Here is a 14320-nt window from a genome sequence, read left to right as displayed (position 1 = left end):
AGGGGGGGACTGCAGCCTTAGCAACTTCAATATTTTGTACATTAGAGCTTTTAGTGTTTGTAGAGCTTCAATATTGGTGTATTTTTCACTCCTCCTGCTTCATAGCAACAAATCCTTGATTAGGAAATACCAGCATTTCAGTAATCTTAAAGAGTTTATCTAACTTCAGAATTATATTATATATATATATATTCTGTCTTCTTTTTGAAGAGTTTTGGTGGTTATTTTGTTCAGGTTTGCTGGATATATTTGCTGCAATTCTTCCACCATTTAATTGTCAACAATATTATCAATATTTCTACAAGGTTCCATATCTTCTCAAACTAAAAGCTAAAGTTTAAAAATTCAGCATCACATTACCATGTATTCAATTGCACATCGCACTGTTATAACCTTGCTGTTCTCCACTTTCCCTCTCAAATTTGAAGTAGAATTATTTAAAATGGAGAGATGTTTATCATCATCCAAGCATAATTTGCAGTTCACCACAATGGAACTTGTCCTTTTCGCCCACAAAATTATTTGACATTGTAAAAGTCGTTTTCTGCCACAGTAATATTAGAGTCTTGAAAGTATTTTATCATGTCTAGTACAAAATCAAGAGATGTTTCAAATAATTAAGGCATTAAAAAGCCAGTTTGGGAAAAAGAAATTACAAACTTCAACCAAAAGCTGTATTAATATGAGTTATTCTAGTTGCATAAAAGATTGTTTAAAACACAGATTTTGTTTTTCTGGGAAACCTACAGTTTAGATAACTCCTACCAGAGCCTTAACAAATAGTGGCCATGCGATTTGAAAAAGTTGCATTCCATTACCAAGTGAACAGCCAATGAGAACAGATTCCTCCAAAGCCAAACATCACTGAGCAGTTTTTGAGGTTTGTATGGAGCTGAATAGTTCAGAGCACAGATGGAGCTGAACACTGGAGGTTGGGGGGGACTCCAGAGGGAGAGGGTATAGATTGGGATTATGGGGGCGCATGAGGGAAAGGCTCTTCACTGTGTTTTCCATTCAACCTAAGTCCTCTAAGACCTCCTTATCTCTTCTGAGAGCACCAAACTGAGATCTGATCTAATGCCAAGTGCCACAAGTGAGTGTGTGCGAGTGAGGCACAGCACTTTGATGAGAGCCTGCTGGGGATGAGGATGTGTTTCTGGATAATGAACGAGTTCAGAGTCTGTGTGTGCGTATGAGAGTTAACATTTAAGGATGGTAAATTAGTCTTCTGGTTTATATGTTCCCCTGTATGTGTGCCCTATGTCTGTGCACTCTGCCTCCTTGCTGAAGGGCTGTTTGGAGTATTTTGTGCAGGTTTTGCTCTGGGGGGGAGGAGGGGTTTTGGGGTCTCGCATTCAGATGTAATTAGCCCAGACAAAGGCTTGGTTAAAGCTGGAATCCTCCAAGCTCCCTCTTCCTTTGATTGTGAGGGCCAGCTGTGGAGGAATGGCCATTATCTCCCTGTGTCCAGCAGTATAAAGAAGCCCCCTCCTTTCTGCCCCAGTTACCCCCGGTGTTAGGGTTCCCACAGGGGGAGGGACATGAAAGGGTCACATATTGGTCTGGAGAAATGGCTGGTTCACTCACATAAACTTATTTATCTCAGATTTGAATCATGTAGGGAGTTTTTTTCTAATCAGCACAAAGAGCAGGTGACACTTTTTTACAGAGGAGCAACAAATAGAAACAACTTTTCACATCCGAATTATTTTTTTTTTGTTTTTTTATCTTATTATATTCTTTTTACCTCTTTTATTTCCCCCAAACCATTAGATGCCTCCTTCTATAGATGTTTACAATTACTCTGTTCTTTTTAAATCATAAATATCTCCTTCAGAATCGAGTCTGCACATTGGGACACTTACACCCATTATTCTTGGAAACAAATTTAATTTTTACAGCTATGGGGCCACATAATTACTGTTAATTTAATGCTCAGAATCTAAATCGTTAACCCTCGCTCTAGAATAGACGCAGGCAAACTGAGGCAGCATGTGTGTGAACCTGCTGAGCCATACCCAGCAGCCTTTGACTGAATTAACAGCGACCCCTTCGACTTGTAAGAACAGACCTCGCATCATTTATGCATTATTAAGTTCTGTAATTGGGCAGCCAGTAGTTTGCATATTAGTCTATTAGAGTAATATGTTTTGCCTGTATCAACACACGGCTTGCCAAAACCCCTGGTGACACATTTAGTAATTCTCGGAATCGTGCCCCCGATCATAAACTGCTGTTCTTTGGATCCTATTAAATCTACGTCTAGTTTAAGTCTCTGAACCCCAGGTTTATTCATTCACACTCACTGATTAACCAATCAATACACAGCAACTTACAAAAGTATTCACTGTCCTTGTACTTTTTACTCTTTTTCAGGTAGCAACCAATATCTGTGGTGTTTTACTGGACTTTTTATGTGAAAGAAAAAAACACATAAAGGGGTATGCTTAGGGGCAGCAGTTTGTAGCACTGCTGCCTTCAAGCAGTGAAGTCCTGGCCTTTCTGCATAGAGTTTTCATGTACTACCTGTAGATGTTAGAATTCTATATTGATAAATCGGCTTCCTCCCACAGTCCCCAAAACATGACAATTCATTTCTTTAAACTGCGACTTGTGAGCATTGATGTATGTCTACCCTGCAATGGATGGGTGTACCAGGGTGTTTTATTTGCTCATAGACTGGTGGAGATGTGCACTTGCCCTCGTGACCTTGACAGTTAAGTGGCAGAAGATGCATGGACAGGAATGCTAGTGAAGCAGGGAAAATGACAGATTGCTTCTTAAGCTTTTAGCAACAAAATCTATAACTTGTTGCATGTTATTCTGAACAATTGTTTTCTCCAGTTCCAGCACAAGCTTTTTGGGCGGTGACTCTAAGGATTTTTCAAATATTGAGACTAAAATCTTGTGTAAAAAATAGCTCAAGCTTAGTAAAACTGGAAGGAGAGTGTTTGTGAATATCAGTTTGTATGTTTTGTTAAAGTCTTAACTGGATAAAGGTTTGGACTTTGACTGAACCATTCTCATATAAAATCGCTTGTCAAACTATACTGTTTAATCTCTGTTACATAACCTCAGCTTATTTTTTTTGCAGCAAGGATTGCCCTGTTTTCTAGCTGCATTCTTTAGCATTAACCAGCTGCCTTGCACTGAAGTGAAACTTCCCCACAGCATAAAGCTGCCACCACCATGTTTAATCATTGGAATATTGTTTTTTTTTTTTTTTTTTTCTCAAGGCCATCTTAAATGTTACTTTATCATCATACATAACGTGTTAGATGTAAGTCAAAAGGTCCATCTAATCTGGTCAAAAAACATTTAAAAATGATAGATATATGTAGGACCATGTCTTATACAAGTAGATGTCATGTGAACAAATTATTCACCTGACTGTTCGATCTCTGCTGCCCCTCCTGAGATTAAAGCTATTACCACCAGAAGCAGTAGGTTTTAGCTGCAGATGTAAACCTGTTAGGTTTTGGGAGTTTCTATTTCCTTCACATGCTAACTTATTTATTCTTTTTTTTTTTATCCCTGTGTTGTTCTACATCAAACTAATGAAATCACATAACCTGTTGTAAATAGGTTTAGAGATACCCTGGGGACTCAGTAGTTGTATCATTATTTATGTATTCATTTATTAATAATTTTTTTTATTTGTTTATGCATCACCATTAGATGATGATGATGATGATGATGATGATTATTATTATTATTATTATTATTATTAATATCCCTCAACTAATTAAAAGAATTGATACAGCCCAGCCAGAGCTTGATTGAAGCAATTGAAACTTCTTTCCAGCACAGGTTGGATCAATATAGTGTGGTATTTAGAAAGTCTTTTTTTCAGGTGTAGTCAGTCCGTTGCTGTTCCTGCTGGTAAAAATTGATGAAACTGTGTTAAAGAAAGGCATGGTTTAAGCTGATGTATTAAATAATCTGTTTATTGCTTGATCTGTATATCAGAAAATATTGTTTTTGAAACCTTTTAAACATGTCAAAGCTAAATCTCTGCTGCTCTGCCACTAAAACTGCCACACACATGCAAAGCTAGATATGCAGATATTTGCTTCAGGAAGATTGGAGGTAATTAAAACATTGTCATTATTTATTTTTTGTGATAATGCATTTAAAATCTGCAACAAATGTTTTACACACATCTGGTATTACATTGTGAGGCTTTGGTTATCTGCAATCCAAAAAATTTAGTGTTTAAGCCAATTTAGGCCTGTGGAAGCATTATCATGGTTTTATATGACAGCATACAGGCAATATGAAGTCAGTATAACCTAGAATATATACAAATAATATCTTTGAAAACTTAAACCTTAACCTACCTTAAAAATATTAATTCTATAACTTTTACACATTATATTTTAAAGCCACAAACTCCATCTATTAGTTATATGGTATGTGATGAACCAACTCAAAGTAGAGAATAGGTCTGAATAATAATAATAATAATAATAATAATAATAATAATAATAATAATAATAATAATAATAATAATAATAATAATAATAATAATAATAATAATAATAATAATAATAATAATAAAATACATTTAAAACATATATGCCAACAAACATTTGGGAGGTGTGAACCTTGATTGTATTTAGCCCAGTTTACTCTAAAACTCCTAAATAAAAATGAGTGCCTGTAGAGCTACTGCTCACTCACATCAGATCATAGAAACTGAGACGATCATCACACTTGAATCACAATTGCTCTCATAAGTTTTCATCTTCACCAAACTGAAGTCTGTTGTTGTTGCTGTTTTTCGGATAGCCATGCATTTAGCTCTAGCTTCTCATCTCTGCCCAATTCCTCTGTTCTCCCTGCAGGAAACCACAATGAATGCACAATGTTGCCCCACCTCGTTTCATAACAGGGATGCTGCACTTGGGCTGATGTGTGTTGGTGTTCTTCTGTACCTTGCATAGCAATTTACAAGGTTTACCTCAAAATCTGGCATTGCTGCAGTGTTTCCCACACATTTTAACCTCAAGCATATTCCTTTTTGTTGCTGTGGTTTCTAATAGATCATATCAGAGTCCTTTAAAAAGAAAAGGTTTAAAATATTTTAATAGAAATTTATAGAAAATCTACCTTCCATGCGTTAAACATGGATCAAGTTTAAAAACTACATTTTAAAAATACCCTTTTTTAGAATAGAATAGAATAGAATAGAATAGAATAGAATAGAATAGAACATCCCTTTATTTTACCTCAATGGGGAAATTCTGGTGTTTACAGGAGAAAAAAAATTGTCACACAAATGTGGACCTTAGAACGAGTATAAGAAAAGCATATTAGTAAAAAAAACAAAAACAAATTAAATACTGTACTGTAAGGTGTTTTAACAATATAAATACTTTGCACCAGGAGAATAAATAACCAATATACAGCTATTTTTACAGTAACAGATATTTGAAAATAGCAGCAACATCATAGATGTTAAGATTGACAGCAGCAGGTTATTTAACTAAGACAGAAACTGTGCAAAATGTAAGAACTTAGTAAGGTTGTTGGGAACAATGGCGGTTATAAAGTCTTTTCTGATAGTGAATGTCTGCCTGTAGAAGGTTATGTTATTTGGATAATTATTAAACGTAGAATCTGCAAAGTTATACAGAAGCTGGTATGAAAATATGTGTTACTTTTCTAAAGAAGATCTCGGGTATTTGGTTAATTAACCATGTCGTAACAATTGAAGCCCCCCTATGGTGGTCAGAGGTTTTTAGAAGAAAAGCAACCCCCCACACCCCACCCCAATTCCTGTGTGTGCATCCATATCCAAAGTTTACCCAACAAGCAGGTGGGTGGGGGCTCGGCGCACTAAGGGATCCATTCTTGCAGCCTCCTCTCTGTTTGGCCCCTCAGCTGCCCTCTCTGATCGCCACCCCTTCCCTTGCATTATTTGTCCCCAATGCCCGAGCGGAGGGCGCAAAAGAAGCAGCGAATTGCAGCTGTGACGTGGCATCGTTGATCCATTCACCGCATTCGCCATGGCAACGGGGCAGGAGCTGGAGGCACGCGATCCCTATCCCACTTTCTCCTTCTCTCTTTGGACAGCGTCCTGAGGGCAGAGAGGCAGCTGGGAGTTCTTCCTCTTGATCACTGCAATCTATTTGCTTTCAAATCCCTTCATTTATTGGTTTGATCAGAGTTAGGTTTGTTTTGCACAAATAATACATATTTGGAAGGTCTGAAACTTTTACGCTTCGTTTTTACGCATGAAACCAACAAACATAGCCCACTGACCCACATAAAGAATACAATGGTATTTTTTTAAGTCCAACATTTAGCCATATTTTCCGTGTTTAAACAAAGTTACTCCATTTCCACTTTGTTCACTAACATGCTGCAGGACTGATCGCATTGTTGGCCAGACTGATTGGGGTTTCAACACAATCTCCCGTGACCAATGAGCGGGGTGCTGTCAGGGGTAACCACATCTGTCAGGCGTTCTTGGCCAATAAAGAGCGGAGCGAGGCGGACCACAGGTGCGTGCCTCTGCGTCCCCTTGGCACAGCGCCCGGGAGATGCTGGAGAGAGACGACTATAGTTGCCCTGTGGCGCAAAGAGAGTTCCTGTCAGAGGCAGCTTCCCTCTTTAACTCCGGCTATCACTCTGGCTCCGAGAGAGTTTATGGCGACCGCAGCGTCCAACCACTACAGCGTCCTCACCACCCCCAGCAGCGCGCCGCCGCCGCCGCACTCGGAGTCCGGGAGCATGCAGCAGGCGGCAGCGTACAGGGACGCGCACACCCTGCTCCAGAACGACTACGGCTCGCTACCGGGCGGTGGGCATCCGCTCAGCCACGCGCACCAGTGGATCACAGCGCTCTCTCACGGTGACAGTGGGCCACCGTGGCCGTCCAGTCCCCTCCGAGAGCAGGACGTGAAGCCCATCCTGCATGACAGTGACCGAGATGAGCTGCAGAACTCCACCAGCCTGCAGCAACAGCGACACCCTCACCTAGCGCACCAACAGGCGCATCACGACGCCAGAGCATGGCGAAACACTACGGCTACGACGCACATCACCGGCATGGCGACATCTGAGGGGCAGAGCCTGGTGTACTCCCAGTCCGGCTTTGGTTTGATGCCGGGGGGAGAGCAAGGAGGGATGCATCACCACCCCCTGCGGGACGAAGACCACCACAGCCACAGCCCGCACCTCAGTGAGCACGGGGGCGGCCCCGGGGCCCACCACCACCAGCAGCACGGGGGCCATCAGGACCAGTCGGACGAGGACACGCCGACCTCGGATGAGCTGGAGCAGTTCGCCAAGCAGTTCAAGCAGCGGCGGATCAAGCTGGGCTTCACCCAGGCGGACGTGGGGCTGGCCCTGGGGACTCTCTACGGGAACGTCTTCTCTCAGACCACCATCTGCAGGTTCGAGGCGCTCCAGCTCAGCTTCAAGAACATGTGCAAACTCAAACCGCTGCTGAACAAGTGGCTGGAGGAGGCGGACTCCACGTCAGGGAGCCCCACCAGCCTGGATAAGATCGCAGCGCAGGGGAGGAAAAGAAAAAAGCGGACCTCTATCGAGGTGGGCGTCAAGGGCGCTCTGGAGAGCCATTTTCTGAAATGCCCCAAACCCGGAGCGGCTGAGATCAACTCCCTGGCGGACAGCCTGCAGCTAGAGAAGGAGGTGGTGAGGGTCTGGTTCTGTAACCGGCGGCAGAAGGAGAAGAGAATGACTCCAGCAGGGGGACAGATAGCAGGAGGGGAGGACATGTACGGGGACACCCCTCCTCACCACGGAGGACAGACTCCTGTGCAGTGACCCCTGTTTAGTGTTCTCACTTTTATTTTGGGAGAAAACAAGCCTTTGAAGGAGGCGGCTTCTTATTTGTCAAATTCAGCTGGAACTGGACTTCAGCCAGTTTTAAGTGTTGGACGAACGCAGGGATGCAGAGTGGCACCCCGGTGCTAAAAAACACTCAGCAGAGATGCGTATGGCTTCACGCCAGGCAGAATGAGCAAGTGTGGGCTAACCAAAATGGGGAAGAAAAATAAAACAGGGGGGGAGAAAAAAAAAGGCAACGACATTTTCTGCAATTTTCCAGCAACACAGGAGGAAAACTATAGGAACAGGCTGCAGTGGTAAATAAACGCCATCTTTCCATCATAACAAAAGCGACAGGGATCCTGCAGCTTTTGGCAAAAGGCTGAAATGGAAAACACCTGCTGTAGCCCAAAATACAGGCCACACACTTTATTATTATTACTATTATTATAATTTATCGATATTATTTGTATATTCTATGAATTAATAATCAAAACAATAATGATAATTATATAATAAACAAAAATAATAGTAATGGCAATAACAATTATAATAGTAATAATAATAATAGTAGTAATAAAGTGTGTACTGATTGTTTCATTTATCTGCTTCCGTTTACACTGTGTTCTTTACTGTCGGTTATATTTGTACTTTTCCCAAAACGCTGTGATGAAACAGACCGAGACTGTCCGACTGGAGAATTCAAAGCAATCAGGTTTATTTTAGCCTTTCTCTCTTTAAAAACGAAAAAGGTGGTAATGGGTGAGAGATCCTGATATGGACTCACTTATTCACTGAGAAAAACCTGTTTTTTTTTTTTTTTTGTTTGTTTGTTTTTTAAGTATATATCCTTACTTCGTTAACTGTATATCTGTTTTTGTTTTTCCATGTCAAACTGTGCCAAAGCACAAACACAGACACGTGTTCTTGTGCCACCTTAATCCTGTGATTATGATCTAATATGTGAGACATTTCTGTGGGGATCTTCTCCAGAAGTTAGAGATCAAATCTCTGACGCAGATTCATTGAAATCTTGTAGGTCAGAAACTCAAATACAGTTGAGGAATTTTGATGATTGCAGATAAATTATTAGGGAATTTTTAATTAATAGAAATACGAATTTCGAATTCCATTTTGTTGCAAATCAACTGAAAAATCGCAATATTTAAAATATTAACTTGTAACACCAAATAATTATTTTTATTGTTTTTATTGGACTTATAGTAAAAAAAAAAAAAAAAAACACCAAAAATTAAATAAATAAGAATGGAAATTATGACCCAGAATGTTAAGAGTAGTAAACCTGTAGGCCTAATCCTTCACCCGAGTTTGAGTTTCTGATTCTAAAAGAATGGGGGTTTGAGAAAAAAAATAAATAAAACCAAAATAAAAATGTATCGACCTGAAATCTGTGATTCAGCAAAAGGGGAATGAAACCAACAAGTGCACAATTTCTATCTGCTTTTTTGTCATTAAATCTTATTGGTTTTCTACAATCCTATAGTCTTATTCCATATTTATTGAGCTTCAAGAGAAATAAAGAGGGGGCAATGCTGGCAAAGGGATGTTATTTATTTTTTATCGGTCCTTTCCTTTTTTGCATTTTAATTACGGACTTTATCGCTTCGTCTCGGTAGCTGGAAGTGTCCTTCAGCTGCTTGCAGATGTGCGCACTGATACTACTGTGAGGAGAGATAGCCAGATTCAATCACCTACGTATGAAATACACTCCACTGGGTTAGAATAAATTGAAAACGATTCGACAGTGATGCATTTTATGCTTCCTACAAAGTAAAAAAAAATAATAATAACAATAATAAATTAAAAAAAAACTTTAGTAACGGTTGTTGATATGTGCGTTTTCAAAGCCACGGGCCTTTAAAAGATTAGGTGCCATCAGATCAGGACAGTCAGCAGATCATCAGTTACTCAAAGTATATTTTATATTCTTTAACAATCACATCTTACTTTATTTGCTTTAAATCTTAAATTAAAAGACTCAAACGTTTTTGTATACTGTTAATGTTTATGAGCATAGTTCAGGTGCAGATGTGCCTTAGGGTGACGTCATTTAACGTTGAAATATCGCGAGGAATTGTTTTGGGTTTTGTTTTTTTGTGTGGGGAGGTTACATCTTCGGATTGAATTGATGAGACCTTAGCCCGATTTGTATTTTTTCGTGATTTTGTGCCTCACTTGGTTTTAGAAAAATATCAAGTAAAAAAAGAAATTTATATATTTTTTTATTGATTTTAATTTCCATTTTTTAACTCATCCTTAATTATTTATATTGCGTTTTATCAAACAAACAGTGTGTTTATAATGCGGTTGGGTCCAAAAAAAAAAAAAAAAAAACACTTTAAAGCAGCACGCTGGTGCCATCTAGTGGTCAAATTCCAGAACAACTCTGGCATAAATAAAAGTGTACATCATCCTTTAGAGTTCAATGTGAGGTTAATGTCCATTTGAATGTATCAATTTAATTAATTAATTTATACATTTATTCCTTCATCCATTCATACTTAACAGCAAAATAGCAAGAGAACTCCGGACTGTAAGAAATATTATTGAGGAACAACCTTACTTCTTTCATTACCTCTCACAGTAAGGAGTGTAAGTTACAAAAAAAAAAAAAATCATTAATGAAGAATTACAGCACATGGAAAAAATTAGGGGATATCATTTCTTCAACACTTTTAGGGCTTTCATTTAGAATTTTACCTGAGATGTTTAGACTCAAACTGTTTAGTAATGGGCTTGTAATGGTACTATTCTACAACACATGCTTCAAAATAAGATGTGATGTAATTTGAAAGGTTTGCTTTTGTAAATCGGCTCAAAGGATGTACCTTTTGTCATAGGTCATGGTTATCCATTCCAAAACTAGATCATAAATGTATAAAGCAGCCATAAAAAAGAAAAATGAACCTTACTTTAATGAATGAGCATGCCCTGCATTGTGTAACTGTTACTATTTTTTGCACATATCACTGAACCGCTGCTGTATGGCATGGAGGTGATCAGACTGTGGTTGTGACGAGGTGTTCAGGGAGCATGGAATGCTTCGATAGCAGCCTTTAGCTCATCTACACTCCTTGCTGTGGTGTTTCTAATCTTCCTCTTGTTAATACCCGTAGATTCACTCTAGGGGCTCATGTCAGGGCCAGTTTGCAGGCCTATTAAGCATAATGATATCATGGACATTGCATCAGATACTTGTACCTTGGCAATGTGGGCTGCATCCAAGTCCTACTGGACATTCAAATGTGCATCTCAAGAAAACCTGTCTGCAGAATAAAGCATGCTATGCTTTAAAATGTCCTGGTAGTCAGCTGTTCTCTCTCACTGGATAAAACACAGTTAACGAAAACGACCGTCTTTCTTCAATCTTCTCCCAGATCCTGAGGCTTTAAGAAGATGATTTTATGCCACTGAGAAACAGTTCATTTGTTTTTCTCTTCAGCCCGCCTCAGGAGCCTCTGTTGATGTCCAGGAGTGACCTTACATAGGGGATGCAACAGTTGTTTCCCAGGATCATAGATATGTCTGTGTCTGGAGGTTCATGAAGCCTTAACATCAGTTGCAAATAATTAAATTTTCTATCGTTTGAAATCAACATCTGACCATAAGGAGGAATCTCAAAGAGACAATTTCCAGGATGATAAAGGGTCAGGTATGGCTTTATTTGCACAGCTTATGGTTGTAAAACTGCAGTGTTCCTGCAATGATAGCAGACTGGAGACCCTCTATTTTTTCTAGTTACAGTAGCTGCAGCTCTCTCTGAACAGCCAGTTTATTTTGCACTTTGAGGGTTTGTTTAACCTTCTTTTGGATGCTGGAAAAATTTCAGCAGTCATGACTGCAAAGGCCAATATTTCACACCTCTGTGTATTTTATTTTATTTTTTCTTATTTGTCTTAATGATGGAGTTATACAAGAAATATAATATATATATAAACATTCTATTGTTTCAAATTGCCAAATACTAACAAAGGACATTGAAAGATTTTGATTAGATAAACAAAGCTTTGGTGAGGTACTATGGCAGTGAAGTTTGTACCAAACCACCTGCTCTATTGAAATTTGCAGTAAATTATCTCAAATAAATTCACTTTAATTTACTCAGCAAACACTAAAGAGCACCTAAAAATCCAAAACTGTGTTGTTTTAGTTACCAGCATTCACTACAAATCTTTTTTTTTATGTTCTAAAGAAAAGGAATATGTAATTGACTATTTTATTCGAAAATCTGACCAAACCATGATAAAAGAGGGAAAAAAAATTAAAGAAGACATGTTTTTTTTTCCGCTGTGTTTCTTTGTGTGAGTGTGTCTGTATCTTCCGAGGCAGGTCTGAATTCAGCTCTCTGGAGGACCCCGCTGCCTGAATCCTGCCTTATCATCCAACGACCATCTGCCCTCCTCCCGGCCCTCATGCTCCTACAGGCATCTTCTGCATTATTCATACTTAACACACACACACACACACACACACACACACAGACACACACACACACACACACACACACACACACACCTACTCCTCATTGCACACAAGGTCTCTGTGTATCACACACCCAGCTGCCACCTCCCTCTATAGATCCCATCTGAACAGAGATCCTCTGGTATTGTTGTCAGTCCTTGATTGTTTCCTCTTGTCATGTGTGAAGCGGTCCTTGTTGGGGTTTTTGCACAATAGCTGCAGAAAAATGATGAGCCAGAAACATCAAATATCATTCATCTGCTCGTTGCTGTTTTTCTCTTCCTCATTCTTGTGCCTGCACAACTTCTTCTTGCCCTTACGGGGCTCCTTTTTTCTGTTTCTCTTGGGCTCCAGCTTAAATATAGGGACAAAGAGTTAATCCTTCAGGACTTTTTAGCAGCACTCAGTCGGCAAACAGGAAGCAGCAAAACTAAAGGAAAGAAATATATCTTGCCTTGAAAAATAGTTTTTCTCCTTGCAATTTTTTTAATCACATCTAAAATTTCCAGATCATCAAACACATTTTATATAAGACAATATGAGCTTTAGTCAAACCAATCCAGTGTTGTGTGAAAAAGTAAATAAAGGTAATGCCACATCAATTTAATCATGTCCAATCTTTGAATAGACAACTCCAAAACCCTACTTTTTTCGCTGGTGTTTTAGTCTTGAAGGGACGCTTGCTGACATGTTTTGGATCATTGTCTTCCTTCATAATCCAGCCGTACTTGAACGAGTTTACAAACATTGCTTGTGCTTTTCTAGTTAAACAAATAGATTGTGATTTATCTATTATGATAGTTAACTCGGATAAAGATTAAATAAAGCATTCTCATACCATAACACTGCCATCACCAGGTTTGAATGCTATGATGTTGTTTCTTGAGTCGCTGTAAGAGTCTTGCTTTCTCTCAAGGCTTGGGGATTAGTGAGATGTCTTTGTTAGGAAACATGAGAAGGCAGTTTATGTTTGTGTCAAAGGTGGTTTTGGTCTTGCAATCTGTTGATTTTTTTGTTTTTTGCCCAGTCCCTTTCTGATTATTATTTCATGAACAATGACCTTAACTGAGACCTTTCAATTCAGTTTATTAATATGGCGCCAATTCACCGCACGTCATCTCAAAGCACAATCAAATCATACAGACAGATCGGTTAAAAGCTGCTTGCACTGAGTTTGTGATGTTGCAGGATCTGCTCCTCCTGGATGAGCATGTAGCAACAATAGACGTTAGTTTACATTGTGTCGTCATTACATCTACAGCAATCCCTCAGACTGAGCATCAGGCACGTGCAGAGGGGGGGGCTAAGGGGGCTTGAGCACCTGCCCCTTTTGCTCCATGATCCCAATGTGCCCTTTTGGTCTTTTTTTTTTTTCTTTTTTTTTGCTTTATCTTAATTTTTTTTATTTGACACATGTACTGAAATTATTATTATTATCTTTTTTCTTTTTGGCAAGAAAAACAATACAATAAGCCCTCCGGTCACATTGTTACCTTTGACCTTTTGCCGGTGCCGCACAGTCAGATAAGGCGGCTAACTGCGGAGCTAAAGGTAGCAAACATTCCACATTACACTGTGGCCGCTGCTCATTTGGCCCTAAGCAAGATCAACCATGATCGGACGGATGGCTATGTCTTCAGTCTGCACCGCCTCTCCAATGTCAACCTGAATAGACATGTAAGTGAAACCAAATGAGCCCCATGGATGATGCAGTATTGTTTGATCTAAAACACTGTTTACTCAGTGCTTTTAGTCTTTTACATTGAAAATTATGTTTTTTAATTCACAAAAAACTGTTCTGTAATGAAAACAGAACAGTTTTTTTTGTGAATTAAAAAACATAATTTTTGGTGAAAATACTGGAGTAGGCTTGCTACTTGTCAGACAACGGAAAACTTTGAACGTTGTATAATTTCTCTACTTTAGCAAAGAGTAGCGGTTTAAACGGAGGAAAGTATAGGACGCGGCGCGCCTTTCTCTGAAGAACTACTGAGCGGGAGGAGACAGCCAGGTGAGGAAAAGCTGTTCTTATCTATCG

General features: G+C 39.3%; 1 protein-coding gene across 1 annotated transcript; it reads left to right on the top strand.

The window, feature by feature from the left end:
* Window positions 1-1062: 1062 nt before the first annotated feature.
* pou3f2a (POU class 3 homeobox 2a) lies at window positions 1063-9296 on the top strand. The gene is made up of 2 exons (XM_038276510.1): window positions 1063-1093; window positions 6374-9296. Exons 1-2 carry the CDS (start codon window positions 1078-1080, stop codon window positions 7795-7797), a joined length of 1440 nt encoding a protein of 479 aa, XP_038132438.1. The 5' UTR covers window positions 1063-1077; the 3' UTR covers window positions 7798-9296.
* The last annotated feature ends 5024 nt before the right edge of the window (window positions 9297-14320 follow it).

Source organism: Cyprinodon tularosa, unplaced genomic scaffold, assembly GCF_016077235.1.
Source record: "Cyprinodon tularosa strain WSP-4 unplaced genomic scaffold, ASM1607723v1 ctg125, whole genome shotgun sequence".
NCBI classification, from domain to species: Eukaryota; Metazoa; Chordata; class Actinopteri; order Cyprinodontiformes; family Cyprinodontidae; genus Cyprinodon; species Cyprinodon tularosa.
This window is presented reverse-complemented; position numbering and strand designations above follow the sequence as displayed.